The 24385-nt window shown below is 37.5% G+C and overlaps 1 protein-coding gene across 1 annotated transcript in view; it reads right to left on the bottom strand.

The window, feature by feature from the left end:
• The window catches only part of LOC129248828 (octopamine receptor beta-3R), a 55384-nt gene extending 31317 nt beyond the window's left edge, over positions 1–24067 (bottom strand). Inside the window, exons 1-2 of the mRNA XM_054888442.1 lie at positions 23250–24067; positions 10294–10494 (exon numbers count right to left, since the gene is read on the bottom strand). Of these exons, the coding sequence (XP_054744417.1) occupies positions 10294–10494; positions 23250–24067 (1019 nt within the window). The remainder of the gene's footprint in view (positions 1–10293; positions 10495–23249) is intronic.
• Between the last annotated feature and the right edge of the window lie 318 nt (positions 24068–24385).

Here is a 24385-nt window from a genome sequence, read left to right as displayed (position 1 = left end):
ACTTTGGTGCATGATTCAATAATAAAAGGTTTGCTCAGTAAGCAGCTTTCTCGTTCCCTCTTGACAAATCAGCTCCCTTAGCAATACACTGGGTTGCTAGCTTTAGAAATGTTTAGTAAAAGTGGAGGAAAAGTAAAATTTGGAGAAAAAACATTTAATTTTCAAAATGGTCTGTTCTCAGGAGGCTGAGAAGATGTGAACGACGAAAAGCGTGCCGTATGCCCCAGCACTTCAACAACAGACGAAAAAATTGATGAAGTGAAGAAAATGGGATAGTCGAATCACCGTTAGAGAAGTTGCTAAGGACCTAGACATATCGATTGGCTCGTGCTATTCGATTTTTTTCAATGATTTGAGCATGAGACGGATCGTCGCAAAATTCGTACCAAAACTGCTCAATTTCGACCGAAAGCAGCATCGTATGAACATTATTAATGAGATGTTGGACTCTGTCCGCGACGAACCAAAAATGTTCCAGAGGGCAGGACTGGTTCAAGTTTTACATGCTCTGGTGATGCCAATGCATGCAGTCCTTTGCATCCTCTCCAGTTTAGTGTTATTGTATCCCGAAGAGCTTCCCACCAAACTAGGCATCCACACGTTAAAATTGGCAAAACCACTGCGTTGTACATCCACAGCACGACCTGTGGCTTGAGTCTCAATTTTTTACCGAAAATAGATTTGCAGGAGTAGAAGGCTATACTGGCCTTCTTTACCCGATTTCCAATGTGTTGCTGGCAATGGAGCTTGGAGTCAAGTATCACTCCAAGATACCTAACTTCCGATGAAAGCGGGAGAACTTGGTTGTTTAATTTGGGAAGTCGAAAGGGTGGAGGTTTATATTTTCTGAAGTTTCAGAGTTGACTCGGCGGTCGCAAATGGTAGCTCAACGACTGAGTACAGCCAGTGACCTTTCCAAAATCTCAGCCATGACGAGGAAAACGGCCCCGATACCATTAGGACCAAGTCATCGGTGTATGCTACTACCTTAACCCTTATTTAGCATTATCAGAACTTGTTAACGTTACTGAACTAATTTGAAAAAAAATATATATATATTTCACATATAATAATTATAAATGATAGAATTTCATAAAAAGTTGGTAGAAAAGTGTCAGGAAGAAAGAACTAAAACTCCGATGCTAAAGAACAAAGAAAAACTAAAACAAATTACGAAAATTGTAATCTGTTCACACTGCTCACCAGTTGCACAAGGGTGCCGTCACAAAAATCAGCTGACATTGTTACAACGGTACCACGATAGGCGCTACCTCATTATTCTCTCCATCGTGTATTAAATTGGCGCAGAAATTTTGATTCCTCCTCTTATTAAGGAACGGTCTGGTAGAATCGGTATTCACACCATTAGATGTATTCAAGAATACAATTTACCTTAAATACCTTCGAAACGCGGATTATAGATGGAGAGACCAGACTACATGTAAAACTCGCAGAACGTTATGGCCCGTCTGGGCAAACCGCTGTTTGAGAGTCTCGAACAACTGCCTGGCTTAGGTGTCAACAACCTAATAAGGTTCCTGAACCGCGCGGGCTGGATATAGTCATGCTGTAAATAAACGTTAAGTAAGTTGGTACTGAGGATGTGGCAACAAAATGCTACGGTAACGCTAGTTGGATTCTGGACGAATCACCACTTAAACCAACCAACCAACATTGAGTTTTAGGAACGTGGGACTCTTCAAAAGCTTTCAAAGACTAATTTCATTGGGAGTAATGCAGTTGCCATTAGCATTTTTTTCTCGAATGTGAATAATAAATAAATTTATAAAACAAAACAACAAACAAAAAATATATTTCAGCTATGAGGGCAATTTTTCTACCATTACCGTCCCCAATTGAAATAAATAAATAAAAAGTTTACTCCTCTACTGTTTAATAAGTGTCACTTTCAATACCCTTTGAGCAACTTGTAATACGAGTTAAGTTGTGGAAATTTTAACTTTAATAAAATGAAAAATATTTAATTTGAAAATTCAAGTGCAATCGAGCCTAGTACCGCTTGAAAGGTACCCACTGCTTTAATCCAACCATTACACATATCCAGCGTGGAGGAGTTTTAGCGCTAAGTTGCAATTTTCTCTCACGTAGATATAATTTGTCGAGTTCAACACTGACTTAGAACTGTCTAAAAAATTATATAGAGCGTACTAGATGCCATCTGCTAAATTTAGCTTTAGTATCGAAAATAAATACTTTCACATCCCCGCAAAAAACTCACCACTTAATTTTATGGAAAATTGAAAGCAAAACTATTCAAACTAGTCACAGTTCTAAATTCATTAGAAGCGCAATAAATCGGTACTAGTACCTTTCCCTGCAGGGTTCTTCTCCACACTGTTACTCACCACTAAATACTATTAATTGGCCGCAGATTGCGGTTTCCCACGTGCGGCCGTATTTGAGAAAATCGCATTAATCATTTCAATTGCCACATTATTCTCATTTATTTAAGTTTTACCCATTGTTGCTATGAATATGTATTGGTATTTGCATAATAGCCGTTATTTCAGCCCATGAATGGTCTGAATATTTCTGAACAGTTTATTACTACTCGTCGTCCAAATAAATCCCTAAGCAAATAATCTTAACATTTTCACCCTAACTCCAGTTTCTGAACATTTTGAAAATTTAGCTTTGTATTGTTTTTGCTTCGGTCTCTCTTGACATTAAGTGTTTCAGGTGCGAAAGTAGTGTGTCTAGTGTGTTTAATTAATTTTGCTTCCTCCGACGTGTTGCTAAGTTTTTTGTTTTTGTTGATGGCTTATTGGAGCAGCAGGTGCTGTTACGTTTATGGTGTTTCGTAGGTCAGTAGCGGCTGCATTTGGCCACAACACGTGCGAAAGGGGAAATTGTAATTAGCAGCGAAAGTGAAAAGCATCTTTGTGGTTTCTTAACCATTTTGCCACAAACTATTATGTACACACATACGCACATACTTTTAATTGATACTGAAACTGATGAATGAGCTTTCTAAGTCAATTGTAAGTTGGAACGGAGAAGCCTATTAAGTGTTGCACTCGTGCGCAATTGGCGTAGTGAAATTAGTTTTTAGAAACATTTTAAAAGTTATGCTTGGAAAAAATAATAAAATTTAATCAAATACTTAGCAGATACAGTATTACTTAAAATTATTCAACTCGTTAGAAATTTGCTTGGTAGGAACTGTGCATGTACAGGCTGGTTGAAAAATATTGAGAGCGCCACCTATGAACTGGTAAAATTATTTAATGTTAAGTGATCCAAGTATTAAGGACATGGTCTTAAAAATTTCTAAAAATTAGTTTGTTTGTGGACTTCAATATAATAGGGAGTAAATTGAAAATTTTTTCATAACTCCGAATTTTATTTATTGTTCATAATTTTGGTATGAGCTCTTTAAAGTCAAATTACTTTGATGATTTTTAATATTTTTGTAAATCTTTTGTTCTGATTATTTGTTTTGATAAAATATACTTAACAATATTAGTTTTTTGGTTCAAAAATTTCTTTATAACATCTGTGAAAACCTCCCGCCTCTAATTTTTTTCTCATTAATACATAGCTGAGACTATGGCTCAGTATTCCCTGAAAGTTTGATAACTTTTTGCCGCTTTTAAGATTTTTGTAAATATTTGTAAATTTTTGTTTCGGGTAGATATGTGCCCATAATTATGAAAGTGAATGAATTGCATTTGAATAAAGTAAAAAATAGTTTTACATGCGGAAGTTTGTTTTTTAAGTTGGATATGATTTAGACAATTTTCAAAATTAACTCAATGCCCAACAAATGTCCTAAAGCAATAAAGAACTATGAAATAATTCTTGAAAATTTATTAGTTATTTTAAGAAAGTAATCCATTTTTATCATTTCGAGTTTTTAAGATTCTTAAAATGTTTCTGAAAAACTGGAGGGATGTATGGTAGTAAACACATAATATCTTTATGGGTTTCTTCCGTTACTGGCCTAGTGGTGGTATACGAGGTGTGTTTAAAAAATAAGGTGAATTTTAATTTTTCTCAAAAAATATTTATTTATTCATCAATTTCTATTTTATCTCCTGCAAAGTAGTCCCGCTCAGATATAATAAGCTTGTGCCAGCGTTTTTTTCAATTCTCGAAGCAGTTCTGATATGCACTTTTTGGTATATCCAAACGCCGCAAAACACCATCCTTTCACGGGTCTCTTCAATCTTGGAAACAGGAAAAAGTCGCAGGCTGAGGCATGATAACGGTGTTGTTTTTGGTCAAATAATCTCTCACAAGCAAAGAAGAGTGAGCAGGTGCATTATCATGATGCAAAAGCCATGAATTTTATTTCCATAATTCCGGGCGTTTTTTTCGTATTGCTTCACGCAAACGGCGTATAGTTTTAAGCTAATACTCCTTATTTACCGTACGACCATGTGGTAAGAACTCCTGATGCACTAAGCCATGGTAATCGAAGAAAACAGTGAGCAAAACCTTGACATTTGATCGAACTTTTTTCGGAATTGACTCTCGTGGACTCTTCCATTGGGGCGATTGGGCTTGGTTGCGATGTCATAACCATATACCCATGCCTTATACCTTTTCAGCAAATCTGGATCATCGTTGACGTCATTCAACAATTCCTGAGCGATGCTTATGCAAAGTTGTTTTTGGTCAAAATTCAGCAATTTTGGAACGAACTTCGCTGCCACACGCTTCATGCCCGAAATTTGCGAAAAGATTACATGGCATGAGCCAACCGATATACCGACATCCTTAGCAGGTTCTCTCATTGTCTCCATAACCATTTTTTTCACTTTCTCAACATTTTCATCGATTGTTGATGTGCTGGGGCGTTCAGAGCGAGCGTTGTCATTTACATCCTCTTGACCTTCTGTGAAAAGCTTGTACCACTCGTAAAACACTCAGAAAGAGTACTCCCATCGTATGTTACTGTCAACATTTCAAGTGTGTTTGAGCACTTAATTCCATTTTTACATAAAATTTGATGAAACTTCTTTGATCCATTTTTTTCGATAGCAGAAAATCGCCGAACTCACAAAACACTTGTCTTATTTATGCCTCTCACAAACATACTAAACAAGCTATATTGCTAAAACCGTGAAAATATCTTCGAGACGAGTGTAACAACATAAAAAAAAATAACCGAAGTCGAATGTACGGAGCCCGTGAAATTTGAAAATTCACCTTATTTATTGAACACGAGGTGTGTTGCTGAAGCTTAAAATTTCCGTATATATTTGGTCTTCTTCTTTTAGGTGAAAGATCCGAAACGCAGATTTTGAAACCATCTGAAGAAGTTGTATACAATATTTTAAAAGGTTAATTTTTCATGAATCTCATCCATTGTATTTGCAGCCAAGAGGCAGATTCGCAAGCGGTAGTTTTATTATTATTGTTGTTGACTTTTCTAGCGATTTCGTTGAAATAAAATCCGGCTGCCACAGCCGTTTTATCGAAAATGTATTTCGTTTTAATTTGTTTTTATTGTTTTTTTATTTTAATTTCTATAGACCCGAAATCACAATCTTTCAGTAGAAAGGAGTGACCCGATAACAAAAAATTATGGTCTATTGTTTCAATATAATAAATTTTCAATTTGATCACTGGGCAAATTTCATTCATGCCAGTGTCACTTTAATGTTACGATTTTGGCCTAAACAAGCATCTCTGTAAGCTATTATGTGTTTTTGAGTATTTAGGTATATTCTCCATATGCACTAAACTGCATGATGCTACTTTCGGTGCACTTCCTGAAGCTGTCGTTTCATTCCATACAAACATCGTGACATTGTCATCATGGTGATGATGGAGGCCCAGGTTGCATACGTATATACATACCTACATACGTATTTCAGTTATAATAGGCTAGCGAAACAGAAATTTTATTTTGCCCTTTTTTGGTCCTCTGCAAGACAGTTCGTTCAGCATTTTGTAAATGTACTCGTACATCATGACATTCTTTAAGAACAAATTTCTTTTCTTCATTATTGCATGCTCCGATTTTTCACTTCAGTAAATCGCATTTTTTTCATGCGCCTTTGCATAGAAGCATGGAAATTTAAATTGAATTCGTCATTAAATACTTTCCTGTAGATCCATTCCTTGACAAATGACTGGTTATTTCCCTCACGTTTTTCTATACTATACATTTACGAATATCTAAATTAGAACTCAAGTATGAGTGGGAATAGCTCTAAAGCATGTTCCTCTCGGGAGCATAGGGCCTCGACAAGACTCAGTCTTGCGTTGGTTTCGTTAATGTGTTTTGATTTCTGACTGGATAGGTAATTAGCCTGCCGCTACCAGTAGTGGGAATGCCCACCTGTCGTTGCTTAGGAACAACGCCTTTTTACTGCTTGGAGCGCCATCTGTGTCTCACATTTTTCTGGCAGAAGGATCGCACAGATGGTTGAGGACTTCGCTAAATTTCGTGTGTCTGCGCTATTGCCCGCTTTCTCTTGCTGGCGCCACTGATGCAATGGCCCGGAGACTACTGTGCGGGAGTAAGGATGGAAAGGATAAGTTTTTGGGGTTGAGGAATGGAATTGGAGGAATTTTTGTTTTTTTTTTGTTTTTAGAAACAGGGAAAGTAGGTAAATTTGGAAAAGTGCGAGGACCGTGCTTTACGTGGGATTCGAGCCGAAAACCTCTGGAATGGCAGGCTAGTGCACTTACGCTAGACTACCAAGGCCGTTCTAGTCTAATAGCTTTTATGTGCTGGGAAGCTTAAAATATATACTCGCACAGCTTTTATCTTAATTTCTTTTACTTTTCGTCAAGCTCCAGTCATGTTCCTACAATGATCAGTTTCAGGCATTTTAGCATTAAGAGCACGAGTTAACTGTCTTACAGAAATTGTATAGCTGTCTAAAAACAAGTTCCTGGAAATCGACACTTCTGACTTATTATTTCTTGACAAAAATACTCATAGTTGCATTTTATCATAAGCCTTTCAAAAGTTACGGGTCGGCTTTGTTTTATTAATCGTTGATGAACTTACTACAGATGTAAATTCTGGGCTTCAAAATCTTTTAGTTTCCAGAAATTATCGAAATTAGATTTTCTTTCATTATATTCAACGCGATCTAAAAAATTTTTGAGCAAGAGCAATCCTTATTTTCAAAAATTTTGGCACCCAAAACTTCTTATTTTTTGTCGTGTATTCTTCGCCATTATTTCTCTTAGTTTTTCTGATATTTTGTGCGTAACTACCGGGTGTTTCTGTTATTATTTATTCATTTATCGGCTTGTTCTGTAGTTCAGAAAAGCAACATAGAACTCCACGCGCCATTTTCATGTTATGTTTATATAATTTCTAAAAATCTTTGACTTAGACACTTTCATAATTAACACTAATTGATTTCCATAATGTTGAAATTACAACAACCATCAAATGGCTCATTTTGTCGATATCGTAAGAATTACATGAATAAATTTAGTTAAAAATAATGTGGTGTGAAATAACTGAAAAACGTTTTTTTTTTTATTTTGATCACTTTCATAATTATGGGCACATACAACTAAAAAAAAACTGTTTTTCGGTACGAAACGTTTGTTCAAAATTTTTGTGGTCCTTTCGCAAAAACAAAATAAAATTCTATTTTTTTTCTTACTTTTTTCTCATGAGTAGCTAAGACTATTTGCAGTAATCCCGGAAAGTCGCATAATGGGATTCCCATAACTATTCGAGTTATATTCAAATACGTACAGCGAAACAGTGAAAAATTAGTGCAGTTTGCATATCGATCGAAACGTCGCTATGTAAGTATTTGTTTTTAATTACATTTTGTTGCAACAATTTTTTTAGTATATTTTTTCTAAAAAATAAGAAATCTATTAAAATGTTGAAAAGAAAATAAGATTAACTATGAAAAGCTGCATACTAAAATTTTCAACATTGAATAAATATCAAAATTATTAAATTTTTTTTCTAAACTTTTTCAGTTCCCTTATTATAATCAAGTTTTGAAATAAACCAATTTTGGAAAGATTAAACACGATGCCCCAAATACTTGGATTACTTAACATGGAATCGCTCAGTAGAAGAATCAAATTTTGTACGCTATTTTAATATTTCAGCAATTACTTGAACTCATTAAATAATATTATTTCGAACTGGCAGTTCAATCTTTGCTTACAAGTTGTTTAAAGTTGAAGTGTCAGTGCATTTTTTCCATGGAAAGAGTCGAATATCGTGCCGTGATAAAATTCTCCGGTGTGGAAATTTTTTTGGCAATACTTACAAAGTATCAAAGAAATCTGCTTCTTCATTTCCAGCTGTAAATCGATGGGTTTCAGAGTTTGAATGTTCAAGCCTTGAAGATAGACCCAGTAGTAGATGTCAAAAAATTGAAAGAAATCCAGAAATCATTGAACCTGTGTATGATATTGTCTATGAAGATCCAAATTTGACTTTTCTGATACCATAGATGCCCTTATTTGACATAAAATACGAAACGTTAGTGCCACCTTCATTAACAATTTGATAAAAAGCTATGACACAGTATTCTGCGGAAAATCTAGAAAATCATTACAGATGTAATGATTGCATACAATTATTGGAACATCAGCGAGAAGTGTACTGAATTTTGTGGGAGATTACTTGCTCTACTACTGCCAGTCCTTCGGAACTTAATCTTAATAATTCCTTATCTTCCGGCATTTTGATGATAGGAAGCTTTTATTAATTCGTTTACTTGTAGCAGCGAAGAATGCAGCCGTTTCTGATCGGAACACCTTTCGTTCACAACGCCGAAATTATGAGGTGGTGGAAAAACTCTAATCAGCAATCTGATATATATATTTATATATAATTGGCGCGTACACTCTATTTGTGCGTCTTGATGTTGTTCCACAAATAGAGGGAACTAAAGTTTCAAGCCGACTCCGAACGACAGATATTTTTATGAGGAGCTTTTTTCATGGCAGAAATATACTCGGAGATTTGCCATTGCCTGCCGAAGGGCGACCGCTATTAGAAAAATATTTTTCTTAATTTTGGTGTTTCACCGAGATTCGAACCAGCAATTTGATACTGGAAGGAAAAGGAGGCGCTGAATACCAATTATCTGCGCTACTGTTTAGTAGACGGTTTCAATGCGGCATTCTTAACTCTCAGAATGATGGGGACCTTCACGTCCAGATGAACTTTTTTCAGACCTCGCGACATTTGGCTGCAACACCTCTACCTTTTTAACTATGTCAGCTGCTACAGAGAGGGCGGCCGGAAAGCGATGTATTTAGTTGCTCTGTTATGTAGGTAGCTAATGAAGTGGGTTCTGCAAGCTAAATGAGCTCGACAAATACAATATTGTGGTATATACCCTTATATACTGATACCGCAGGTAACGAAAAGGCTTATACTAGCTATACTAGACAGAGACTTCAGGAAGTTAGAAAAAGGTCGTTTGTCAAGGAAACATTACTTTTTGCGCTACAAAAAATCCTTCATGATACAAACTGAGCCAGCGTAAAGTTGATACGGAATATTGGGGGGCTTACAGTAAGATCGGATATATTTCTGGAGGACCAAGCTACTGCATTCCATTATGTGTATGAATGCCCAGCCATGGGTTGAATTCATTCCATGTTATTTGGCAGAATGATTCACAGAATTTTGTATCTCTTGAGCTTGATAAAGGCAAAGTAGAGCTCCAGAGTCTTTGGGAAATCTTCTAAGCAGGTTATACAGCTGCGTTAGGGAATTTAATGACCACACAACATTTGTATGTATTCTTCACGCCCGACTGGCTGACGGGTTGAGAATCATATCAGCCGCAGTTGTCTTGGTTGTTTGCAAGAAAGATGGAGGAAATGACAGGAAAAGTGAAATGAAAATTAAATTTTATTCGGCCAACTCATTATTAAGGTCAACCAGAACCAAAATATCTGCATTACAATAAATAATAAAGATATACGCTTTTCGTGGGGATTTCATGAATGCTGTTCTACATCGCGATTTTGCATTTCATATTTGTTTATGGTAATCATTTTTCAATTATTTGTTTTTTTCTTCTTTTCAGGGCTGAATAAACTAATTTTGCAAGTCCTTTTATCAATTAAAGTCTTCAATAAATATATATACGTAGGTATGTATATGTATGTAGTAACGCTCCTAGGCTGCGGGCTAACGAGCAGTCGACCACAAGGTTCGCCTTAATTAAACCCATTAAAAGTATAAAATAATCACACAACCGACCACATCCGATCAACTATGCAAAAAATAATTGGATGAAAACAATAACAATGTCAAGGTATTATTTACATTATGATTGGTTTGTGTGCAATTTATTGCGAACTTACCGATCGACCGAGATGCAGCATAAATGCAAAATACTCGCGGTGGAAAAGTAAACATCCAAGCTGTTGTATACATTGCACATGAACGGCCCGAACATCCATTTGCCTTCTGACAGCTCTACCGTCGCATTAAATGTCATCGCACACAACGCTACCAACATGTCCGCCATGGCCAGCGAGACGACGAAATAATTTGTGATAACACTGGAAAGGATGCAGAGGCAAAATGAGAACTAAATTGATGTATATGTGTATGTGCATACATTAGGATGGCTCAAAAAAATATGTTTTTTTCTTTAATGTAACCACCTAATTTTTTATTATTTTTATTTAATATTTACCCGTGGCGCTTGGAAATTTAATATTGACTTTCCAATTAACTTTTCCGTAAATTTGGAATAAAATGTTTGCAGATCGATATTATTTACTAAATTTTTTTAACATCCCTTAACAACTGGACAAAACTTATTCCCTATGCCTTATTTAAAGAGGGGACAAAAAACCAATTTTTATGGGGACCTTAATATTTATTTGAAAAAAAAAATGGAATTTTCAAAGCGTTGGCGGGTAAATATTAAATAAAAAAATAAAGAAATATTTCTCTGAATTTTGGCTTTCGAAATAAAAAAATGATTATGGTGGTAGCGTAAAGCAAAAAAAAAAAAGAACTTTTTTTGGGCCATCCGAATATACATATATACATTTATTTATGTATAGCGCTGTGTTTAAAATAATAGAAGTATTTATATTTAAATACAAACATTCTTCTAGCGATACCTCAAAATGTATTCTAAACTGTATTATTTGAGATATTACTCAGTCTCTGACTTGTGTTTGCTATGGCCAAATATATGAATGATCCGAGTCATTCCGGTGCATAGAACCGCTAATGATTCCAATGGTGGTCATATGCTGGCCACCCATGTGTCCTGTAATAATACCGACCATCAACAGAACATCTTTCCTTCCAAGTTGTATATATTTATGGAGTCTACACATTGCTTTTATTGCTTCCTGTTGTATCTTAAGATCCAAGGGGAGCAAATCAAGCATAATATATCCTCATAATATGACCTAAGATTCTTTAATAAATACAAAACAGTTATAAATAAATAATTTTTTCATCCTTACTGATTTAACTGTACAAGAGTTGAAGTATTTCAATCTCTTTTGTTTAATAACGACCATGATCGGACGTCTCATTATTCTCAAACATATCCAGGGCATATGACAACACAGTCAATTGTGACCGGTAGCGTAAGCAACCTAATTTACTTTCAAAATACTCCAGACCCCTTCCGAGTTTAGTCCTTTCCGCTCTCAATTTACCACTAATTAAATTTAAATCCGGAAGATGATGAGCTAAGGTGACATAGTTCTTGGCCCACATAGACCACATGACTCACAACTGCCTAGCCACATTATGATTTCTGTCTCATACAGAGGTTTGCGAATCCTCCTCTTCTCAGCTCGTCGACGACTTCATTGCGCCCGGTTCTCTTTGGTCAGATATCCGGCATAACATGATTATGTTTTTTACTATCAGTTGCTGAAAAGTGTATTAAAGAGGGTATTGATAGCAACTTGGCTGTATGAAAAGATCCCGTGACTGCATCATTCAAATTCGGGTTCGAGATTGATCACACTTCAGCCTGCAACACAGTGAGTCATTTCCCCATTGCAACAGAAAGTTTGGAGTGCGGTCTATATACCTATATATTATATATATGTATATATATAAACCTGTTCGTTGTCTTTTCCATCTTCGATTGGTCTGTGAGTTACTGTAATGTGCATCTAAACCTTTAGATCGCGAAATTTTACTATGAATTACCTGCTGAAGTAGATTTCCATAGAAAATCAGATATTTCCCAAATATTCTCTAGAATTGTGATTAAAAGAAGTCCTGCGATATAATCACAATTACAGTTTTTTCGAAGCGGATGTTATTTGTATAAAAATGTGAGGAAGACTACATACATCTGAGTTACTTCACCGCTGCTGCTGAATAATTCCTCATCGACCCTGTTACTGAGAGGCAGGGCAATTGCTGTGGGTTGGTTAGTTGCCATATAACGGTCTAAATTTTTGCATCATGCTTTATACCAATAAGCTACCAAATCTCGAAGAGCGGATGAATAGGAAGCATGGCGAAATCGACTATTACCTAACTCACTCACCGGATACAGTTGCTTCTTGGAATACTTACACCCTTTTCAACTTGCTGACAGCTTTTTTGCTCCAGTTGCTCGAATACAGTTGAGAGCGCAGAAAACGTGGCCTTCACTACAATCGTTTCGGAAAAAAACGAGCAGTGCCAGAGGGCATTCGAATATCCGCCATCTCACTTTGTAAATATCGGACTATTGCATATTTTTCTGAACTACTTATGAAGGTAGTGGGAAGAGTGGATACTATCGAAGGACTTTACGATATATGCCCGCAGGTATGGAACCTGTACGCAGAAACTTGTAGGGTCAATACACATACACACCCAATTAGCACAAAATGTGCCATTTGATACAACACTTGTAGAACCATTGTTTTTTATTAGTCGAACCATCTTGATTTGACTATGAACCTGTCTACTTTCTTTTCTGCAATTTCTTTCAAGTCAACCAGCGCGAATTCCCCCAGCATTCTTGGTTTCCTTGGCTTCTTGTTGTGGCTGATTATTGTTGACGTAATTCTGAATATGTATGCTCGTAGCTTTCTTAAAAACTTGTAAAAAAGTTCAGGATTTGTTGAAATTGGGCTACTGTTTAGTTATTTTGCAGGTATTAATGTTAGTCCAAAGCGAATGAATCTGGTGGTGAACGAGGACAAAACGAAGTACCTCCTCTCATCAAACAAACAGTCGGCACACTCGCGTATCGGCACCCACGTTACTGTTGACAGTTATGATTTGGATGTTGTAAAAGATTTCGTTTATTTAGGAACCAGTATAACACCTATAACAATGCCAGCCTGAAAATCCAACGTAGAATCTCTCTTGCCAATAAGTGCTACTTTAGACCAAGTAGGCAACTGAGTAGTAAAGTCCTCTCTCGGCGAACAAAACTAACACTCTACAAGGATCTCATCATGCCCGTCCTAACGTATGGCGAAGAAACGTGGACGATGACAACATCCGATGAAGCGATACTTGGAGTGTTTGAGAGAAAGATTCTGCTTAAGATTTTTGGACCTTTGCACGTTGGCAACGGAGAATATCGCAGGCGTTGCAACGAGCTTTACGACCACGAAGACAACCAGAATAAAGTTTCTGAGTAAAATATGTGTTTTGAATAAAATGTTTAATAGCAAGCTTTGTTTGATATTGAACATTTTTCTACGTGACTCTAATATCTGCTTTAGAGGTGAAGTTCACTTCGTGCGTAAGGTATAACGATTTAAGCGATTTTTGGGCGCATGGAAAACTCAGCTTTTATACAGAAAATTTAACCTGAACTAAACACTCTTTTTTCTGCATAAGGACGAATATTTTGTAAAATATTTTCTGGATGATTTTCAGGGTATTCTTAAGTTACACGACTTGTACTTTTGTATAACTCTATATATACGAGTAATTAAGCCCATTGGGGTCGGCATAGGAAGTAAAAAATATGAATACATAGTCAACAATGCTATTTTAAAGTGTCGTTCAAGCTCGAAAAAATAAGTTTGTATTTAGTGTTGTAACTTTTTTAATTGTACCAGTGCACGTTATCTGTGTGTGTATGCGTGAGCATAAATTTTATTTGCGTACATCCTTCCATACACTTTGAAATACGTACTCTAGTTGGAGGCGTAAATTCTGTTCAAGGCCGCAGCTGTAGGCGTTTGGCAACACAGCAGGTCATAAAAATCAAACGGAATTGTTAAAGAGAAGCGCATGTTCACAGATAGCACACAAAGAGAGAGACAGAGCGGTGAGAAACTGCAATTGCAATACTTTCAGTTTCTTCATTTTCAGCTTTCCTTTTACATTTGAATGCTTGATGATAATTATAATGATGATGAGAGCCGCTTTGTGTAGATTTTGAATGAGGAACATGAATATGTTCATAGTATAATATTATATAGAAGGCGCTAACTCATTTTTTGCTAGTAATGCAGCAATTTTTTAATGAAGGTTTTGGTAAAAATAAAAGTTAGAGAAGTTAGCATATTAACATGAAATTTAGGGTGTTGATAATATCAGGTCCTTATGGACTGAGCGTTTTTTAAAGGTAGTTTTAAAATTAATAAAAAAGATGTTTAAAGTATTTATTAATCAATAATATATTTTCCTTCATTATTTACAATGTCTTCCCAACATTGAGTAAACATTTTTAATTCCCTGCTCAAAAAATTTTTTGTCCTTGGAGCCAAAATACGCTTCGATATCCCTTTTTATAGCTTCTTTTAAGGAGTAGTTCTTATTACTCATATGGGTTCGAAGTCCTCGGAAAAGGTGATAATCACAAGGTGCAATATCCGGGAGTATGGTGGATGCGGCATTAGCTCCCATCCGAGCTCGTTCAGCTTGCCTAATGTTTGCCTTGCGGTATGAGGTCTTGTGTTGTCGTGGTGAAACAAAACTTTGCATCTATTCACTAAAGACGGTCGATTTTTTTTAAGTGTCAGCAGTTATCGTCTGGTTTGGTTCCAGAAGTTCATAATAAACAATACCGGCCATACCCCACCAAATAGAAAGGAGAATCTTCTTGGGGTGAAGGCCATTTCTAGTCGGTTCTGGTGTTTCATCTTTATCTAACCAATGGCGTTTGCGAATAGGATTATTGTATAGGACCCATTTTTCATCACCAGTAACGATACGGTTCAAAAAACTTTCATCTTCAAGCAGTTGCAGCAGCCTGAGAACACACATTACCTCTCCGCTGAAGGTTGCCGACGGAAAGTCTATGCGGAACCCATTTTCCCAGCTTTGAAACCTTTCCCAACTGAACCAGGTGCCTGTGAACTGTTCCATGCGATGAATTTAACCTCTCTGAGATATCATATCGACTGTCAAATTTGGTTCAGCTTTCACGAGTTCGAGCAAGGTGTCGGAATTAAAGACTTCAGGAGGACCAGCGCGTGGGGCATCCACCACGTCGCAGTTACCACTTCGGAATTTTGAAAACCAGTTTGGCGCAGTCCCTACACTCACGGTATCCTCTCCGTGAACAGCGTTTATTTCTGCAGGAGCAGTTTTTGCATTTTTACAAAATATGCCTCTTATACGCGTTCGAAGATTCCATTTTATTTTTTAACAACACGTGTATCTGTCCGCGATTAAAATCACTTGTTGAATGCACAATATATCAAAGAAAATATAAATAGTTCCGTTATATTCCGCGAATAATTTTTTGTATGCAGAAATCGTACAAAAGTGAAATTATGGGTAAAATACGCACGAACTTATGGACTGACCTGATACTTGTAGAGCTAGTTTTACTGAAGAGAGCCAAATCAATTCAAATAAAAGATTTAATATATTATTATTAAAACTTTATGGAAAGCATCTTTTACATATAAACTCTGTTTTAAAAATACATTTTCCGTAAACATTTTTATTCCATTTAGTACAATATGTAATATATTTTCTCTAGAGTAATGCTTGAACTTGACAATTCTTCCGTACGTCAACACCATGCATTTTCGATATGGGGATCGAGGTGTTCTCGACATCGTCTCTATAGTTTTCTCTTAGCTTTTCAGCTAATTGGAAAATAAGTCCTTTCTTGAAAACATTACTTGGGTGGTCTCTCTATATTTATTTATTTATCCATTTATTTATTTGCCATCATGACTTCGTCAATAATCAATTTGAAAGCTCTACATACCGAACCAAGCATAAAATGCCCTTTAGTATAAGCAGTTAGATCCGAGACTTCTTTAAATACGGTAACCTACCTACATCTCTACCTTCTTTCAATGTTTTCCATAAAGTCCCTTCAGCAGCCCCTTCAATGAAAGATGCATCAGCAATATGTGGCGCCATGAAAACCACACCACCGATGGTTTTGAATATCATATTACATTACATGGCACTTCAACCATTTCCCCTACCTACCTAATTCCCTTGTATGTCACTATGAACTGGCGCCCATATTAAACGAATGCGGAAATATTCTGCGAAGGGATGGATGGCATATGAAAACCCCACCAAAAGATTTAATAGCCGCTTGGCTACCAGAATAAATATATATTTCTTTAAAGGTAGACACATTTTTTCCAAACCTGACAGTTACCTCATAAATGGCTAGAATTTCAGCCTGAAATACGCTATACTGATACGGAAAACGAGTCGAAACGCTTAATTTTGACTTCTTACAATAGATCACAGAGCCAACATTATCATCAACCTTTGAGCCATAAGTAAAGAACTGTAAGCAGTTTTTCCGGCAAACCGTACAGCAGTGTTACTTGCATTCTGTTTACAAATCAACTCTAAGGGAGGTATGAAGAAAATAGTATTTAGAGCATAAGAGGGTGTGGTTCAATGAGCGCCGCTGATACATTTACGTTTATAGTCGTAGTTTAGTCCAGAGCTGTTCACCAGACTATATTCTTGTAAAGGTGGATAGGTCTGATAACGGTATGTGCTCAGAAGAGTGAGCATAGAAATATGTAAATAGGACGAAAGTATTGTACATCAGCTGCTTAGATCGATGACTCTGTGCACCGTAGAATAAACGATGGTCTTATGCTTGGCATTCTAAGAGGTGGTAACTCTGGCGCTTCTCAAGTTTTCTTAGTTTCCTCATATTTTACATATTTATGTGACTATGTAACTGTACACACTCAGTTGCTGCTATTATGCTTTCTTCGTTCTATGTCCTATAACTGTTTATTATAGCCTCATTTTACTACTGCCACAACGTAGAATATTTGTTTTTCTTGCATTTGTGTGTTTTTCTTCTGTATCTTCATTATTGCCTACTGGACGTCTTGATTCAGTTTCACTCTCGCAAATTTCATTTTATTTCCGCCCTTTCTTTCGGCCACGTGTTCACTTCCCATGCAACAAACTGTGAGTGTGTTTGTGTTACTTTCATTTCCCGCGTGTTAGTAGTAGTGCTTGGGTTGTACGCCTTGGCATTTACTTCATTGTTTTTGTCGCTAGTCTGGCTTGTGTAAATGCAAGTTAATGAGGTCGTAAGTATAATGATGAAGTGGAAGGTTATTTACAGTTCATCGAGGACAGGCGAAGATGCACTGGCATAACAGCCTCGTTCGACATTGCAACGCAGCAACGCATTTAGTGGTAAGAGTTTGATTACTAGTGAAAGGGGGAATTTAAAAATTCTACTCGAGGGCATATTTATTGATTGTAATGAGTGCGTTTAGTTGAGAATAGCCCGACTAGTGGGTTTACCTTCACATGTGTTAGAAGTTACTTAAATAAATGAGTATTAAGTTGATGAGCGGTGGAATTACTTTATAGGTGGTAGGATATTTTAAAATATTATATCTTAAACTGTTTCGCCTTTTAAGAACTATGTACATACACAATATACTCCGTGCACGTATAGAAGACAGCGCACTCGGTTTTAAAGTAACCCGTTTTACAAAAAACAAAACAAGTAATATTGTTGGAGGCAGAAGGTCATGTATTCATAACGCAACTGTATTCCATTTCAAGGAAAATCAGTTTCTAAAAAAATTGAATCTAAGATGCCGCTTCATCGAACCTTAAATTTTTGCTAGCAGCTACTGGGTTGTTCAATAAGCTTTGCGGGCATTGCTGGAATTGAAATTTGCATTGGTCGAACCCAGGAGCACCAGGACATTTGGTGGCTCCTAAAACACTCAGGCTAAAAAGCCCATTGTGTTTAGAGCTCTGGAGGGTAGATAATCAAGGTAGAAAGAAGAAAAGTATCAGAGAAAGAGATAGAAAAGAATAGAGACAGAGACAGTAACTACCTCCTGTGAGAAATTTTAAGATTCTTTGGTAAATCTGTAAATATCCTCCAGTTTTAGAAAACGAATATTACTCATTCTCACGACATCGGAACTCAAAACTCATAGTCTTGCTCTAACAAAGGCAGGACACTCAGAGAGAAAGTGCTCAGTGCTATCCGCCTCCTCTAAGCAAGACAGGCACATTGGGTTCTCGATGATTCCAATAGTGGTCATATGCGGACTCCATGGGTTATGCCCTGTAATAATACCGCTGATCCAATTCATGATTCCTGCGGAACCGATTCCGATTATTGGCTCTGGCTCTTGTGGGGGAACCGCCGATCCACGATTGGCAAATTCATCGGCAATTTCGTTTCCTTGAACACCGGAGTGTCCTGGAATCCATATAAGTATAAGCCTGTTCCGTCTTGCAACAGAATTAAGCTTCTTCTTACATTCTCCTGCTTCATCTCCTCTCGATTATCCATTCGGCTACTTTCAGGGTGGCAAAAATTTCCGTTTATAAAAAAATTGCCATTTTTCTTATAGCAAAGTGATACTTATTATTATCGTTTAAATACCATCCGCCTCCAGGCCCTATTTCATTCTTGGATCCATCGGTAAAGAAAATATCCATCTAACCTCCTTGAATGCATTCTGGATGCTCCATTGCTCACGCAATCTGACATCAAATTTCCTTCCAAATGAAACTATGGGTATCAGGTCGTCTTTAGGTGCTAAGAACAGTGGATACTGCTCAGATATCAACTTAAAGATTTCTTTGTGTCCCGAAGTTCCGCCCTCGTGTAAGAAACCATATTTTTGGAGTCTACACATTGTTTTTATTGCTTCAAGTTGTATCTTAAGATCCAAGGGGAGCAAATCAAGCATAGAATTAGAGCATCGCCCGAGGTTTACTCATGGCACTCGTAAGGCATAAACATACACTTCTTTGCAGCCTGTATAGTTCCTGGAGCGTGGACTTAACCATAGTCCGTCGCTACCAGATCACAGAGGCGTAATTGATGATTGGTCTGATAAGTGCTGTATACATCCATAGGACCAAAGCAGATTTCAGACCCCAAGTTTTACCAAAGGCTCTGCGGGCACTGCTACAAGCCTACATGTTTTTTGTTATGTTGGTACACTCCTCATATGAAAGTGTGAGAAGTTTCATGTCAATATGTCAATTAAGTTTTTGTTTACAAGCCATTTAGTATCGACGTGTCACAGTATTTTCTACAATGGAAAAAAAATCAAGTCTCCTACAGTGATGAAATTTTTATTTTTGCAATGTTTAAAAGCAAAAGAAATTTATGAACGAATGTCAAAAATGTATAAGGACTTTTCGCAATCAATTAGTACAATAGAAAGATGGGTTGCGGAATTTAAATGTGGTCGTACAAGTCTTGAAAACGATCCTCGTCAATGACGTCCAAAAACAACGTAGTGGAAAATATGTCCAAAACGTATCATATCGGCAAATCGTCGAGTGACTGAAAGAGATTTAGTAGAAGCCCTAGGCAATATTCTGACTGAAATATTGCGTTTCAGAAAGCTTTGTGCACAATGAGCGCCCACAACCGCTAACAATGGAACAAAAACACATTTGAATGTGAATTTCTCAGTAACATTTACAGCATTTTCGAAAGGATAAAGTGGGTTTTGCGCGTCGATTAATCACTATGGATCAGACTTGGGTGTATCACCATATTCCTAAATCAAAATATGTGGCTAAAGAGTTGTGTGAACCTAGTTGTACGGCTCCAAAATGAGTTCTTGCCGGGAAATCCGCCAAGAAGGTTTTAGCATAAGTTCTTCGGGATGGGAAAGGAATTTTGTCTGTGGACTACTTGTAAACTGGTTAAAGTGGTAAGACAATAAACTATGAACATTATTGTAATCTTTTAGACCAGCTTAAGGAAAAAATTCGTGAAAACAGACCGAGTTTGCAAAAGGAAAATATTATTTTTCATGCACCGCGACAGAAGAGCATTTTAACAATGGCGAAAATCCATGAATTAAAATTCGAATTGTTGGAGCATCCACCGTATTCATCAGATTCGGCACCTAGCGACTTCCATCTGTGCACAGAGCTAAAAAAATGCATGCGTGGAAAGCGTTGTTCTTCAAATGATGAGGTCATAGCAGCTGTGGAAGCGTAGTTTGCAGCTCTTCCAGATTGTCACTTCAGGGATGGAATTCATAAATTGGAATCTCGTTGGAATAAGTGTACTGATGATATTAATGGTAGTGTTTTTCTTTTCGAACGGCAAAACTTACTTAAGAACCTAGTATATTTGCTGTGATATTCATCGTCATCAATGCACAAAGTCTGTCTTGTAGAAACGTGACTGGCGACATTCAAATCTACAGTTATAAATTTAAATGCTGCTAAATAGGCGTATATTTTTCGCAATACCCATTGTGCAATACCTTGAATTTTAGAAAACATAGGTTGTTTTTATAACATAAGTTCCGCATACGAATAACGATTTGCAGCAGCGCTCCTGTGTACACTACTAAAGGTATAAAAATGTCACGTGCATCTGCAGCAAAATATTTGAAGAAGACGAAGACGTTTATAAATAAATGTATGCAATGGTATATAGAAGTTAAAAACGTTGACGACTTTCCCGAACTAGAGCCCCAAATAAAAGATACATCCCCAAAGTAAGATCAGAAGTTCATTTATTTGTTTGTGATAAGGCCAAACTTATCGTTGGGTGAAGCTGAGGTAGTTTTAAGGAAAAGTTGTGTTAACGTACCCAAAAACACAATTCGAAGACGTTTGCGTGCAGAAGACCTCAAATTCTAGAGCATTTCGAAAAGCCGCAGCTTTCATTACTACACATTGAAAAAATACTTGCAGTGGCTAAGGCAAAATTCAGAATGGAATCGGGCAAACGTAATATTCACAGATGAAATTCGCTTTTGGGTGAATACTTAGTTGGATACATCGATCTTGGTGTACTGCTTATAATCGACAACTTCAACGAACTGTTAGCAACCAGTTAAGATTCAAGAAGTCAACGATCCCAAGCATCGCAGCCGAGAGTGGAATAGCAAAATGAGATTGAAAAGTTGGATTGACATTGCCTGATGCCCGACTGGCGGGCTTTGTTAAACCCGGTCAAAACCACTTAAGCGGTTATCACTCCAATCAAGAAGAAGATTATATCATCATGATCATTGTTAGCGCAACAAGCCAGTCCGGGTTTTGACTTATTGTAACATTTGTCTTCAGTTAGATTTTTCCCTGGCTTGAGTATACCAACCACGTATACCAAATACCACATCGTCCTGATCGACGCCATCCAACCATCGGAGTTTTGGTCTTCCTTTGCCTCTTTGCCTGAGCTTAACAAAGCGCGACAGTTCGTTTCTTTCTCGTGCTAACCGGCGTTGTTGGACACACCAAGTGAAGCCAAGTCCTTCTCCACCTGACCTTTCTAAGGCAGAGGAAGCCTTTCTCTTCCTCTGCTACCACCAACTGGTACCGCATCGAATAATTTCAGAGCCGGAGCGTTTGCATCCATTTGGACGACATGACCCAGCCAGCGAAGCCGCTGGATCTTTATTCGCTGCGCTATGTCTATGTCGTCGTAAAGCTCGAACAGCTCATCGTTTCATCGCCTGTGATATTCGCCGTTGCCAACATGCAAAGGTCCAAAAATCTTACGCAGAGTCTTTCTCTCAAACTCCAAGCGTCGCTTCATCGGATGTTGTCATCGTCCACGCTTCTGCGTCATACGTTAGGACGGGCATGATGAGAGTCTTGTAGAGTGTTAATTTTGTTCGTCGAGAGAGGACTTTACTGCTCAGTTGCCTACTTAGTCCAAAGTAGCGCTTGTGGGCAAGAAAGATTCTATGTTGAGTTTCTAGCCTCGGATGAGAACTTCTTCTGCACGTACTCAGTAAGATTTTCTTCGGTGGGTATACTTATAATGTGACCATCCCATCGTAGGCGGTTAAGCGATTGAATCATATTCTCCAAATACCGTTTTCGCAAACAGTACCAAATATTTTTTGCAGGATTTTATGCTAAAAAACTTGGAGTGTTTGCTTATCATCCTTGTTTTGTGTCTCAGTTTCACTAGCCTATACATATAAGTGCTGGCACGATAAGAGTACACTAAACTGTTATTTTCGCTGGTCTTCCAAGAATGCGACATTTTAGGTGGCTTTGTAACGCAAAATAGCATCGGTTCGCGGCAAGAATTCTTTAATAGAGACAGAGATACTTGAATTTCTAAACAATTTCGAAAATCTAGGGACCTTTTTTAAGACCTCTTCAATGCTTGTCTTTGTGCTTGTGAAGACACCTTTGCCTTCGTTGCCTGTATTCTTGTCACTCTATCGATTTTTATAAAGGCTATCTTAAGGTCACCAAGGAATGCCGGTTTGTTGTGCAAATAATCTAATAGCATTTCCTAATGTTGATTTTGTTAATCAAATAGGTAAATTAGTTTTAAGTATTTTTGTTTTATAGTCTGTAAGAGTTTAGTATTCAATTGACTGAATAAATGAAAATTAAATTAAAGAATAAAATAAAAATATCGGAGGTTTGGCAATTCGGTGTAGTTTTAGTCCGATTTCACCCGTTTTCAACATCAACCTATAGCCTGGAAAATGTGTCAACTCCCATTTAGTTAAAAAAAAAAAAAAAACATTTTCGACCGTTGCTCGACACAAGTTGAACCACTATCAGCTCAACATCATTGCAATTCGATATCAAAGACTGAGCCATATTTTTTCGTAGTTCGTATTTCATAATTTTACCTCACTTTTTATATTTTTTGTTATTGAAAGTTATTGAAAAATAAAAAGCAGAAAAAACAAGTAAAGTCAAACGTTAGCTTTTGATACGCCCTCACAAGCATGCCCTCTGAATATAAAACAACGGCAAATAAAAGTTTGTATCCCTTTTCACTGAATCGAATGTATGTTTAATCTCGTAATTGGAGGTGAATTCGCGCGCAACCCTTAGGGCGTTTTCTTGCAATAAAATCGCGGCTTTGCATATTTTCTTTATTTCCTATTCCTTCCTGGTTCATCATTAATTATGCTTCATACTATTTACTTACCGTAATTTCCGATTGCGCCGCACCGAAATGATTACCAACGCATTGCCCAACACCGCTGCCGAGATAATCATTGCAAATATGAAACCTTTCACGATGAATATCGACAAACTCAACCACTTATCTCTGTTGTTTTGCAAAACGATATCGGTGATGTTGAGTGCAGTGAAGTTAATGTTGTTGTTGTTGTTGGTGCTATTATTATTGAAAGTGGTATCACTACCATAAATGCTGCCAATGCCATAGCTGCCATTGTAGTTATCTATGTGTGTGTCATTGAGCATCAACGCGCTGAAAGTCGCTTCCGTTTGGCTGATGCTGGTGGCCAAGGCACTTGCTGTTACAGTTGCACTTGATGCTGTTGTAGCTGCAGCTGCATAACCATTGTCGCTGAAATATTTCGCATTTCGCTTGACAGTCGTCGAGGATGCGCCCACGCTGGCGGAGGTGGTTGCAGTCGTTGTTGCATTGGAAGTTGTACTCAAGCTTGCAGCGTGGACCGTATAAGCGGATGCATTTGCTTCTGCTGTAGCTGCCACCGTTGTTGTTGCCGTCGTTGCAAAGCTGCCCGTATTGGCTTCACCTTGCGTTGGTGCCGCATTCGTCGTCGACGTGGCGGCAAAACTTTGCGTGGCGCCCGGATGGCCAAAATAAGTGATTACAGCTAAGCTGGCGGCGATTGTGGTTGCTACGCTGTTACGTCGACTACCGCTGCTAACATAGTGGTTGCTATTATTGTAACTTCTACTGCTATCAGATTTTTCATTTTTGTTTTTATTGCTGCTGCTACTCGCTGCGGCAGCTGCAACGTTCGTGCACATCGTGCGTCTATCATAGGCGGCGACTTGGCCGTTGCTCACGCTGCAGTTGTTGTTGGTTTTGTGGCTGAAATTGGTGTTGATTGAGTAGTGGGGGCGTTGTTGTTGCAATATATGTATGTATGTATGTATGTAGCTGTGCGCTATGAAATGCCGCCAGTAATTGTAGTTTTACGAAGGGTTCAAACGTTTCCTGTGTTGGGCAAAAATATTGTTTGTTGCTCTTTTATCTACTTGGGCCAAATTGTTAGCAATCTGTTAACAAACAGCCTTTGGGCTTTTCACCTCAGCTTCATAAGGTGTTTACTTCGGCTGTCTGGA

The sequence above is a fragment of the Anastrepha obliqua genome, chromosome 1 (genome assembly GCF_027943255.1).
Source record: "Anastrepha obliqua isolate idAnaObli1 chromosome 1, idAnaObli1_1.0, whole genome shotgun sequence".
In the NCBI taxonomy this organism is placed as follows: domain Eukaryota; kingdom Metazoa; phylum Arthropoda; class Insecta; order Diptera; family Tephritidae; genus Anastrepha; species Anastrepha obliqua.
The sequence above is the reverse complement of the archived record's forward strand: the minus strand, read 5'-3'. Positions and strand labels throughout refer to the sequence as shown.